Here is a 12,913-nt window from a genome sequence, read left to right as displayed (position 1 = left end):
TGTGTGAGTCAAAGAAATTAAAGAAAGAAAAAACATACCTAACAATTTTCTTCTCAATCTTCTTTCACCCTCGATAATTAACACGTCGCAGTAATCTAAATAAATTGATCTAATTAAGATTTTATGCTGGTAATTAAATGAAAAAAAATTTCGCACTTGTTTCTCCTACCTATAAATTAATGCAAAAAGTTTGGGGGCCGGCTAAGTTTTTTTTTTTTATTTTTTTTATTTTTAATAAAAGGAGAAATTCATTGTTCAATACAAAGAAATATTCTTTGCAAAGAGAACATTCCAGATCATAGGAGGGCAATCTCCCATCCAAACATAATCTAAACATTGAGTACTGGCTAAATTAGCCAAACAAATTGCTGCAGCATTAGTATCTTTACAAACAAGGTGAATACCCACTTTGGACAGACCTTGGATCCTGAGTTTGGCATCCTCAATCAAGTGCCCGAATCTGCTATCACAGTGCCCACTCCTCCTCATGGCAGCCACCACTACTCTATTGTTCCCCTCCAGGTGCACGTGGGATGCACCCAATACGCCTCCCAGCTTGGCAACAAACCAGGCCCCCAAAGCAGTAGTGATGAGTGCCAAATATTGCATATGTGGACCCCTTAATTTGCATTTACTAAACCTTTAATTTTATTATTTTCTAATGTTTTTTGTTAGTTTTGGTATTTTAGTATTTTGCAGGTCATTGAGAGAAAACAATAGCTTTATGGTGAAAGAAAGCACACTTTGAGAAGACCTAGATGATGTGGTTATGTTCAATCAAATCAAGGAGAGGACTAAATCAGAATTTCTCTAATTGGAGTCAAAATCGGATTAAAATTCAGATTCTGCACATGTTATAGTATTTTGATCATAACTTTCAGCTCAAGTATCCGATTAAGGTGAATTAAGTGGCGTTGGAAAGCTAACTCAATTTTCTACAAATCCTTACGAAATATGATTTTTCTAATTCGGATGTTTGCTATGCCAAAAGTGCATCGCAATAAAATACCGCAAATTTGGACGGATTTGGAGTCCTTTTCCTTCTTAGATTGTGTTTTGAGTCTCTTACTCAAACTAGGAGATTAACCTCCGATTTTTCTAGGAATTATAGGGCTCCTAGGATTTGTTTTCTCCCTATAAATAGACCTCTAAGGCTCAAGAAAAAGGGGGGAGAAGCTAAAGACCAAATCTATTCTTTTCTTTTTAGTTTAGTTTTTCTTTAGTTTAAAATTTATTTTTTATAGTCATGTGTAGCTAGTTTTTCAACTAAGGTTGAGGATAAATCCTCACCATTGAAGAGCAACAATATTTTCATGTAAGTTTATACTATCCGATTTTATTTGGTTTAATTTTTTCTATGTTTTACTTCTTTTCAATTTTGTGGAATGATTCTTGGATATCTTTTGTGATTCAATGATACATTTGATGATTTGAGATAATTTCACATAATTGATTGCTTGAGTTTTTATTTATCAAAACGTTGCATATTCATTGTGTTTCGTTCTACGGAAACATTTGATGATTTGGTTAAAACCGGATATCTTTTGTGATTTGTGCAAAGAACGGATTCATTAAATGATTTAATGATTTTTTGAAGCATAGTAGAACATACATAAGATTTGTATGGTGAGAACTTTGGATGTGTGTTGATGAACATGAGAATATGTTGCTATGATTTGGTGGGTGTGGATTCCAAAACCTTAGTATCTTTTCTTTTGTTTTATTTTATATATGTTTTTCTTTTTGTTTTATTTATTAAAATCAAACTTTTTTTTGGAACTAGGTTAAGATTTAATTAGTTTAGATATAAATTTGTTTTTCAAGAACACAATTCCCTGTGGGATCGACCTCGCACTTGCAAAACCCTTTATTGTAAACGATTCGTGCACTTGCGAGTACAATTAAAATTCACATCAAGTAGCCAGGGAAAGATTCAACGGAGAGGGAAAAATTTTTGTCTGAGCAGCAACAAACTCACCTTTATCATTCCTGATCAGTACCCCAATGCCTGTCCTCTTTACTGCAGGGTTAGGGGAGGTAGCCCAGTTGATCTTGACAAAGCCAGGAGGGGGGGGGGGGGGCAGCCAAGACACTGGCTGGCCAGGGGGAGGAACCTGTTGCCCGTCAGTAGAGGAGACTGCAGAAAAGTACTCCCTCACTATTCTTTGGGCTTCAAAAACAAGGCTCGGGGGGGGGGGGGGGGGGGGGGGGGGGGGGGGGGGGGAGAACTCCCTATCAAAAACAAATGCATTCCTTCTCAACCATATCAGACGGAGCACCACCAGAGCCATAAGCAAATCCTCCCCATCAAGTTTTCTCAACAGATATTGAATCAGCCCCTTTCCATCAACTTGCCCGAGGGTCATCTTCTGGATTTTCTTTCCACAGCCTTGCCACACAGCCATATAAGAAATGCACTTCCAGAGGATGTGGAAAACATCCTCCCTACCTTGCAAACAAATAGGACAACCAAGCTTTGGAACTACCTTCTTATAGAAAAGGTTCAGTTTTGTTGGGAGAAGGTCATTACTCACTTTCCACAAATTTTTTTTTTACCACAGCCGGAGCTTCCACTTTCCATAACTCTTGCCAAAAAGCTTCCTCCTCCCTCGCGCCAGAGCTCTCTCCCCTGGATTGACTTTGCTGGTTCCGCTCCAGAAAGTAAGCACTTCTAACTGTAAACTGGCCATGAGAAGTACCCTTCCAGATCAGAGTGTCAGGAGCTTGGGACGAGCTTGGACAGATGCAGCAGATCTGGGCAATTTCATCCTCCCTAAAGTTAGCTTGTAGGAGCTGAGTATTCCACCACCCAGAGGTTCTGTCAATGAGGGCACTCACCTTAGAGTTAGCCTCCAATCTGTGATGAGGGGAATGGAACAAAGTGGTTAACGGGGGCAAAAGCCACTTGTCTTTCCAAATCCACACAGATTCACCGTCCCCTATCCTCCATAAACATCCCTTCTTCCACTACCCCTCTAGCTTGGAAAATGCTCCTCCATGCGAAAGAAGGGCGTCGACCAAGTTGTGCCGTCAGGAAATCCCCCTCCGGGTAGTACTTGGCTTTCATCACTCTAGCAACCAAGGACTTAGGGAATTTGAGCAATCTCCAGCCTTGCTTTGCAAGCAGGGCCCGGTTGAAAATCTCCAAGTCTCTAAAGCCCATCCCACCTTTCCTCTTTGGAGCCCCCAAACGACCCCAACTCATCCAGGTCATACCATTAGCACCCACTGTTCGGGGGGCCGGCTAAGTTGTAATGTTGTAAACGCTTCTGGCTTTGGCATGCATTCACGTACTGTATGGTCCAGCTAGCAGGCAATTTCTCAATTTTTTTTTTTTGAAATTCAAAATTGGTTTCCTTCGAAATGGAATACCAAAAGTGAATCTTGGGAGCACCGTTATAATGCCTCAGATTTTAAGATATAAAAAATTATATCTTAAAATAAAATTTATGACCTAATAATAAGACAAAAGAATAAATATGAATATTTATGAAAATAAATATTCATTAATTAAGAAGCGTTTATAGTTTTAATTTGATAAAAATTCAAACGGACGTTAAACTTTGGAATAACGAAAATAGGGTCAAACAAACTCCGTTTTGGTCGATTCAAAAGCTAGAATGCTATTCTCGAAGTCTTCTAGCTACCCTCCAAATTTCATTATTTTTAAATTCCGTTTAGGGTATGAAATCACCCGCGAAAAATACTACCTCTGATTTGGACAAAAATTTAACATTAATAATTAATGGGCCCATTTTATTCATACATGAACTCAGCCCATCAGCCTAGCCCATGGAACCAGATCAGCAGCCTATATACATATTGAAGAAAAGTTACAACCCAAGTGAAGCCCTCAATCACGCAGGCTTCTTCTTTGTAGATATTTTGTCCAAATATCTTACTCTTTTTAGAGCCCAAGAATAGTTCTCAACCATTAGATCAGATCAAAAGGAGTTGATTGTAACGCTGCAAAAGGCGTAAGTGAAAATTTCGATTTCTACGTGATATTACAACATCATCAGGGTTAAGAATTGGTAGCAGATTTTTTTTTTAACGACTAGAGAATATAACACATCAGAGCTGAATAAATTACCTCTAAATAAATTTTACAACTTGATGTTTTCACATAATAAATACATCATAAAATAGTAACATATATGTCTCATATAGCACTGTTATAAAATACCAACCACACTGTAATAAATGTTACAGCACCAAAGAAACATAGAAGAATGAGTCTGACGCATAAAAATAAAAGGATAAACTAAGCAGGGTAGTCCATCATACCCAAAAGGCGGTAGATAGTCTCATTTACCTAAATAAAGATCTGAACAGTCTTGGTACTCTTGGTATTCCCCGTCCTCAGTCCCTGCAACCATCATTCATAAGTTTGTGTATAGTACCACAATTCCATATACCCATAAGTGAGTCAACTGTTTTCAATAATAATATAATTCCTGATTTATTTAAGAAATATACAATGCAATGAAGTAATGATAGTTTTATATGCACAATCTTATTTAATTTAGTAACCATTGTCTTCTTGCAGAATTCTAGTTATAGCCATTGCTCAGTTAACAGCTTATACTAGAGACCTATACTCCTTCCAATTGAAGCCTATGCTTCATATATTTAAAGCATACACTTCTTTTATCAGGAGCCTATGCTCCGTCCAATTGAAGCCTAGACTTTATATATTTAAAGTCTATGCTTCTTTTATTAGGAGTCTAAGCTCAAAGCTTATTAGTTATTAGATTAAGTTGGAGACCTATGAATCCAATTTTGTTATTATTAATTCTTTCACAGGGCATACGCTCCCACCTTTATAATTTTATATCATTAGATAGAATAACGACATTAATATATCTAATGCCTAGTAATGTTTTAAAATATTTGAGCATCATAACGGCGTCTTAAAAATATTCTCGTTTTCACAACAAATATATTTCAAACACTTATTTTCAACCGAATAATAAAACCATAACCTAGGTTTATAGAGGCTCACCAAAGACTTCTAGAAAAATGGCTGAAATTGCACCCTTGCTGCAGACACGAGAGAGTGAACTTTTCAGTTTTCTTTTTAAAAGAGATGCAATCCGTGAGAGAAACAGAGAGTTTAAGAGGGATACAAGAGAGCGTTGAAGCTCTTCTTGTGCTGGCCGAGTGGGTGAAAGTTAGGGAGTGAGAGTTTCTGCTGCTGCTATTTGGGTCTTGCTACCGTGAAGACAGAGAGGGTTGAGATATAGTTTCTGCAACCTGTTTGCTGTAGGGAGAGCAGAAGAGGAAATGGAGAGGATATTCTTTTCTACTTTGCTTTGCTGGTTTAAAAGAAAGGGTGGCCTGCTGTTTTTCTGCAAACAGAAAAAGAGAAGAGGAAAAGAAAGTTTAAGAGAACTTTCCCTTTTCCTTTTTCTGTTACAAACCGAAGCAGAGAAAGAGTGGGGATTTCTTTGAGAGTTCTTCTCTGCTGCAACCGAGAGAGAAACAAACAGTGAGTTTTGAGAGATTGATCTTGCTGAAATTAAAAGAGAAACAGAAGGACCACAAGGACCCTTTTCCTGCAAGAGAGAAACAGAGGACTTTCTTTGTTAACCTCTTTTGCTGGAAATTGAGAAACAGAAACAGAAAGAGAGAGATGAAGCTTACTGTTTTCTGTGAAGAACATAAACTGCTGCTGGAAGTAAGGAAAGACAAAAGAGAGGAGAGTTGTTCGGGTAACCCACTGCTGCTACAGGAATTTAAAGAAAGAAATAGAGACAGAAAGGACAAGAGAAGAGCTTGCTGTTTCTGGTGTTGTATACAAAGAAGGGGATGGGTTCTTTTGGGGTGCTCTTGCTGCTGCTATACCACTGAGAGAGAAACAGAAAGGGAGAAAAGAGAGAAGAGGGCTGCTACTGTTTAGCCGAGAGAAAACAGAACAACAAGGAAGAAGAAGAAGGGAATTGGCGTGAAATGCGAAGGGAGGTGCTCTCCTTATAAACAAAAATATGGATGGCTAGGATAGCTTGATTTTGATGTGCTCAAAGGGCTAAGAAAGGTTCTTGGGCAGCAAGTTCGGTGAGTTGTTGCATGACATGTGTGAAGAATTAAACAGAAGAGAACCATGTGAACAAGGGAGTTGCACCTACATGGTGAGGTGTCCATGTAATCATGAACTTGATATGAGAAAGAATCAAAGAAAGGGAAGAGAATAGAATTTCATGCATGGATGAGGGGCTTCACCTAGGCATATGACTCATCAAAAGAATCTTAAGTAATTATTAACCTTATCATATCTCTTATCTATAACTAACTATCCTTAATTTCTAACTTAGAGAACTTAACTAGTACTTAACTTCTAACTAAATGGTGAGGTGTCCATGTAATCATGAACTTGATATGAGAAAGAATCAAAGAAAGGGAAGAGAATAGAATTTCATGCATGGATGAGGGGCTTCACCTAGGCATATGACTCATCAAAAGAATCTTAAGTAATTATTAACCTTATCATATCTCTTATCTATAACTAACTATCCTTAATTTCTAACTTAGAGAACTTAACTAGTACTTAACTTCTAACTAAGCAATTAATTTGCTATAGCCTTCATAACTTTTAAAAGCTGGAAATTAAGGGGCTAAGTTCATGGATTATCAAAATAATTAATGGGTAATGATGATTTTGATAAAAATCAAAGGCCCAATAATTAATAATGTTGTATATGAATTTTCGTTCAAAACAGGGGTACTATGTTTTGTAGGTTTTTTTGTGCCCTAAACGAAGTTCAAAAATTATAAAATTTGAAAGGTAGATAGAAGACTTCGAATAGAGTTTCCTATTTTTGAATCAACTAAAATGGAGTTCGTTTGATCTTATTTCCGTCATTCCAAAGTTTAAGGTCCGTTTGAACTTTTATCAAATTGAAACTATAAACGCTTCTTAATTAATGAATATTTATTTTTCTAAATATTCATATTTATTCTTTTGTCTCATTATTAGGTCTTAAATTTTAATTCAAGACGTCTTATTTTATGTCTTAAAATCTAGGACACTACATCCCTCCCTCTTTAATGGAATTTCGTCCTCGAAATTCGTAAATTATGCTTCGCATAAAGTTTACCCTAAAAGAAAACTTTAACTTCTTACTTAGTGACACAGATTTTAAGTGTAATCTCTAATAGGTCATTCCATCCTTAATCATATAAAAATATCCTGAGAGAAAAATGATGTAAGAAAATAATGTATATTTTCTCTCTATCAATCATCTCCTCATAATTTTAATTACTAGGGTCTTTTATCTTATTCTCTTTTATTGAAATTCCATCTACCATTCTTAGGAGTGAATCTTATTCATGAATTAAAGTCTCAACTTCAACATGTGATCATTCCTAATTGTCTAAAAAGGTGTGAGAAAATAACATCTTTATTTTCTCAATTCTTTATCTAGGTACAACATTTAATATAGTACCATGATCTATTTTATAGGTTCGACTCATCGACTAAAGCACGTATGGTACTAACCTTATATGGTACCATGGTCTTTTATTTGTTCTGTCATCAACACTAATGTTCTAAGTAACTAGGAAATTGATTCAATTTAGGGAAAAATGCAATGTAGCCTTCCAAACTACCATCATTTCTTCGGATGGTCCCCCAAACGACCAAGGCTTGCACTCTGGCCTCCCAAACTACCAAAATCTTTGAAAAATACCCATTTTGGCAAAATATCCTCATAATACTCTTGCCACGTGTCATTTTTCAATTAACAAATAAAAAAAATTAAAAACTAAAAAAGACTAACATTTTTATTTTTTATTTTTAAAAAAATATTACAATCGACCGGAAAACGTACTACTTCTTTCCAGCATCGTCATTGGGCACAATGCTCGCCTGCAGCTCGGCAATTTCCTATCATTCGATGTATATGATATTGATCTTTCGAAGGTAATGAATTATTCCAATCTGAATTTGGTTTTGTTACAAACGACGAGCAAGTCTATCATCGTTGTGGAAGACCTCGATTGGTTTCTGTTGGAGAAATCAACGGCTGTGAGCCTGTTCATATCCATTTTCCTCTCTGTGATTTTTTGGTATTCAAAACGTTGGCCAATAGATACCTAGGACTCAAGGATCACAAGATTTTCTCTCAGGTGGAGGATATTTTTCAGACCACGGCGAGCTTAAGCTCGACCGAGATTAGCGAGCTGATGATTGCAAATCGGAACTCGCCAAGCCGGGCTATAAAATCAGTCATCTCGGCGTTGTAAAAAGATAGTGATCGGAGGGGTGTCGGGAAGATCGGGTCGTGATTGGGAAATAATGCAACCTCAAACACCCATTTAAAAAAAAAATAAATAAAATTTTAGTTTTTATTTTTTTGAATTTTTTTATTGGAAAATGACACATGACAGGAGTATTATGGGGATATTTCGTCAAAAGAGACATTTTTCAAAGGTTTTAGTAGTTTGGGGGCTAAAGTACAAGCCTTGGTAGTTTGGGGGACCATCCGAAGAAAGTGTGGTAGTTTGAGAGACTAAATTGTATTTTTCTCTTCAATTTAACTATCATCAATTAATCCTTTGAGTATTATGGCATATCACCGTGTCACTGCACCATCTACAAGAGTAGTTACTATAATAGGTAGCAAGTCTCCTTTGCTAAGAGTATTTACCATTAGCAACACAAATTACATTTTGCTTCTTTATTCAAGTAAACTCTACAATAACTTTTCTTATCATTTCCCTATATCATTTAAATATTCTTTAAATTAAATGTTATGAGAAAGTGAGAGGAAAAAAAAAGACTTTTATATTAAAATTATGTTAACAGAAGCAAAAGTGCTACCCTAGATTTAGGGTATCACATTTGGTTCTCTTGTTTTAGGAAACACTAAGAGAATTTGTTGCATATAATTTTTAAGAGTTTTTCCTAAATTTAAAGAAACTACTATTAGTGCTCTAAGCCACTTCAAATTAGAGTAGGATCCTCTTCATTTCATGGTCATAATTTGTTATTACATTTAACGGTGTACGTGATACCATATCATTTTTTTTTTTTTAAATATATGTTAATATTAATTTTATGTACACCGTAATCCTAATAAAAAAAATAAAAAAATTGATACTATCTTTGTCCTTTCAAATTGGAGCTCCAAACTAATTTAATACTGTTGCAGAAAGTATATTCATTGACTTGACTCTTGAGTAAGCAAGCTGGTCAAGGCCGGCCAGTAAATTAAACTAATTATTTTCTTTTTAAAAAAAATAGGTCTTTTGATTAATGTAGAAATAAAGATAAAAGAAAGAAAGAAAAATAATAGAGGGTCCTTACTCCATAGTCTACACGGGTGCTATAGACTTTAGACTCTAGGATCATTTTATAGACGACTACATTTAAGAAGATTAAAAAGTCTTCGGGGTTGTTGAACATTAAATAAGTACCTTTAATTTATCAAAAAAAAAATTACATTTAGTATCTAAATTTTTACTTTATTTTATTTCCATTTAATCTTTAGATTTATTTATTTATTTATTTATTTATTTTTTATAGCTAATCTTTAGGTTCCTAATATCAATATCATATCATTGGACGCCAAATAATAATTTTCAATCCATAACAAAGTTCGTGGGACTGTAATGTTATATATATATATATATTACGAAATTTATATTTAAGGTAGAAAACACATTAACATGTATATCATTTACACTCTAAAACATTTTGAACATTGCTTAAACAAAAATGAAAAATGAAAAACAAAAAAGTGATATTGTAGGAGAAAAATTGAGCATGTAATCAAATAATAAAAATCCCAAGTTAAGTGCACCTCTTACCAATTTAGCATGTACGCAAAAGTGATGCGGCTGGAGGATCTACATCGTATGAGGTAGACAATGAAGAATTGGTGTGACTATGGCTTGAATATGGATTCTGTCCTCCCTCATAGTTACTAGAACCACTGGAAATAGAAAGTGGCATTGCTTGTCTATTCACTACTGGAGCAAGATGTGTTGGCCCTGGCATATATGATGAGAGAATAGGCAATGGAGTCTCAAAATTGAGAACATGAATTGTTTCCCTTATTGAAGGCCTAAGGTTTTGATCAGGATGAGCACACCAAAGCCCAACAATCATCAAGCGCTCCATTCCGTGCTCATCAAAATCTCCACCCAACCTTGGGTCAGCTGCTTCAAGTACCTTTCCTATTCCATAGAGCTCCCGAACCCACTCTACCAAGACTACTTGATCTTGAGGGGCATTGGTCTTGATAGGTTTTCTTCCACAAGCAATCTCCAAAGCAACAATTCCAAAACTATAGACATCTGACTCCTTGATAGCATTACCGGTTGTGACACATTCAGGAGCCATGTAGCCCATGGTGTCAGCCAAAACAGTGGTTTGTGATCCTTTCACATGGTCTACAAGCCTAGCTAGCCCAAAATCTCCAAGCTTAGCATTGAAGTTTGAATCAAGCATAATGTTGCTTGATTTTATATCCCTATGTACCACGCACTGTTCCCATTCCTCGTGCAAGTAAAGCAATGCTGACGCTAATCCTTGAACAACTTTGTACCTCGTTGCCCATATCAATAAGCTTTCTTCTGTAAAAAGATATGAATCTAAACTTCCATTGGGCATGAACTCATAGACGATTAAGAGTTCTCCTCTTCCATGGCACCAACCAATGAGTTGCACCAAATTCCTATGTCTCAATCGACTAATGATTTTAACTTCTGATGCATACTCTTTTATCCTATGTTTAGACCCTTTTGACACCCTCTTAACGGCAATGAAAGAGTTTAAGTCCCTTAAAAATCCTCTATAAACCCCACCAAATCCATCCTGGCCTAGCTTCTCTTCCTCACTGAAATTATTCGTGGCATGAGCCAATTCTTGAAATGAGAACCTCTTTGGTCCTGTTCCCCTTTGGAATTCGTCGTCCATGCAGCTATTAAGGGCAAGATCCTCTTTGGTGTGACTCCTACTCCTCTTCCACATGTAAAATAAAATTAAAGCCAACCCACCAAACAAAAAAGACCCTCCAACACCCATCCCCATTGCTAATCCAAACCTGTTGTTTTTCTTTCGGTTGGGGGCCGGATCCGGATTCGGGCTCGGACTGGTTGCCACTATTGGTTTGGTTACATTAGTATCTTCCGAAGTTGAAGTAAAATTCCATGTGCAGATGGTATGCATTGCAGGAGAATCTCCTGTTGCGGCTGAGAATCCAAAAGTTACCCATTCAGGCAGGTGATCTCTCAAATCAACTTGATAAGAAAGAGACTGCTCTACCATAGAATTTTTTATAAAAGCAGTGAGAAGAAGACTCAAATTATGAGAAGAAGAATTATAAGTAATCCGAGCTTCATTGATTAGCCCTTGAGTAATAGAAGTATTACTCCACCACCCCTCCCATGACACAGTAGCAACAGATTCCATGGAGTTTATATCAATACCTAGATGTACGCCGGGCCGTCCGGGCGGATCCCATGGTTTGTTTGGATAGATGTCAAACTCCACAGCGACAAAAGGATTGTCGGTTGAGTCTAGTACCTGGTTATCGTTAGTGAGACCCAGAGAGCTACCAATTGTGACATTATTAGGAACTGTTGAACCAGTGGCGGGAGGTGCTAGGAAGAACGCAAGCCCATCTCCATAATTAGTACTATTTTGCGAGTCAATAACAAAAGAAAAATGGGTAGTGAAATCTGTGAGGTTTCCAGATGCCTTGTCCCACAGGTGCATGGGACTGGCATACGTGGCTCGACCAATAGACCCCTTCACGACCTTGTTGTTGGTGAGTTGGATGACTTGGCCTTCAGCAAAAGCTCTGTCATATTTTATACGGGAGTCACTAGAAGTGAAATTGGGGAAGTTGAAAGATATAGCACTGGTAACTGGGCTTTGTACTGAGAAGAAATTGGTGATCATTAAGAGATAAAAGAGGCTTAGGGACTTCGGAAAAAGGAAATGTTCGATTTTGAAGTTGTAAGAAGCCATGGTTGGAGCTTGAAATTGCATATTGTAATGAAAAAAGCTAAAATATATAGAGTGGAAGTACTCTAAAAGAAAGTCTTCTAAGACAAAAGTCTCTTTAACGGGACTCAAGTCTTAGATTATGTAAAGGGAGACCGATAGGCTGAAACGGGAGTCACGAGACTCAAGTCAAGTCATCCATTATGTATTCAGTCGGGAGGGAGTGCGTGTGTGTGAGGAAACTCTCCGGGACTCGGTCATGATTTGAACTTGGAAGGTTGGGTCATGATTTGACTCGGATCTGATTGATATTCCCTTTCCCTTCTCCCTCTGGCGCGCAATGATGGACAAATTTTGGCTGGAGGGCTGAAAAAATTCAGCCATTTTCCAAGATAGGATAGCCTTTTTTTCCTTTTATTTTACCCCTGACATGAAAACAAATTCAGCAGCTTAAACAGTCTTTATAGGGGTAGAATAGGTTAAAAAAAAGAAAAAAGATAAAAAAAACATGTTTTGCTTGAGTAAAACAAGCTTTTTTTTTTTTTTTTTTTTTTTTTTTTTTTTTTTTTTATCCATTTTATCCCCGGAAGGAAAAAAAAAATTGTGCAAAAAATGGGAAAAAATGGCTGTCCTATCAAGAAAAAGTTGGCAAATTTTTTCAGCCTCCAGTCAAAAGCCTGTCCCTTTAGTGCGCGTCAAGAAAGAGAGAAGGGTAAGGGGATATCAAACAAGGCCCGTATGTAACATGAAAAGCTAAAATAAAGTGGAAGTACTTAATAAGAGAGAAGCCAACCATTATATGTCTTCAAATTAACACGGTAAACATTAGTAGATTTGGCTTACGATGCCCTAAAAAAAACAATAGATTTATGCTGTAATTAATTTTAGAGTTCAGATTTTTTTTTTTTTTTTTTTTTTTTATATGTTCACACAAAAGGAAGAGAGGAATTCGAAATAGTA

General features: G+C 36.5%; 1 protein-coding gene across 5 annotated transcripts; it reads right to left on the bottom strand.

Annotated features, from left to right (window-relative positions):
* Positions 1–2,209: 2,209 nt before the first annotated feature.
* LOC133881014 (L-type lectin-domain containing receptor kinase IX.1-like) lies at positions 2,210–12,106 on the bottom strand. Of its 5 annotated transcripts, XR_009902488.1 has the most exons (4): positions 5,647–6,145; positions 5,006–5,558; positions 4,316–4,369; positions 2,210–3,454 (listed from the first exon to the last, which is right to left on the bottom strand). XR_009902488.1 is itself a non-coding variant. In XM_062319982.1 (2 exons), exon 1 carries the CDS (start codon positions 11,996–11,998, stop codon positions 9,815–9,817), a length of 2,184 nt encoding a protein of 727 aa, XP_062175966.1. In that variant the 5' UTR covers positions 11,999–12,106; the 3' UTR covers positions 4,068–4,369; positions 9,811–9,814. The 5 variants fall into 5 exon arrangements, 1 of the variants encoding a protein (XP_062175966.1); XR_009902485.1 differs by lacking the exons at positions 5,006–5,558; positions 5,647–6,145 and adding an exon at positions 9,811–12,106; XR_009902486.1 differs by lacking the exon at positions 2,210–3,454 and having other exon boundaries at positions 4,068–4,369; positions 5,647–6,141.
* Positions 12,107–12,913: the final 807 nt, after the last annotated feature.

Source organism: Alnus glutinosa, chromosome 11 (genome assembly GCF_958979055.1).
Source record: "Alnus glutinosa chromosome 11, dhAlnGlut1.1, whole genome shotgun sequence".
NCBI lineage: Eukaryota > Viridiplantae > Streptophyta > Magnoliopsida > Fagales > Betulaceae > Alnus > Alnus glutinosa.
This window is presented reverse-complemented; position numbering and strand designations above follow the sequence as displayed.

Excerpts from the sequence above, each read along its gene's own strand:
- LOC133881014 (XM_062319982.1), bottom strand. The coding sequence starts at position 11,998 with ATGCAATTTCAAGCTCCAACCATGGCTTCTTACAACTTCAAAATCGAA.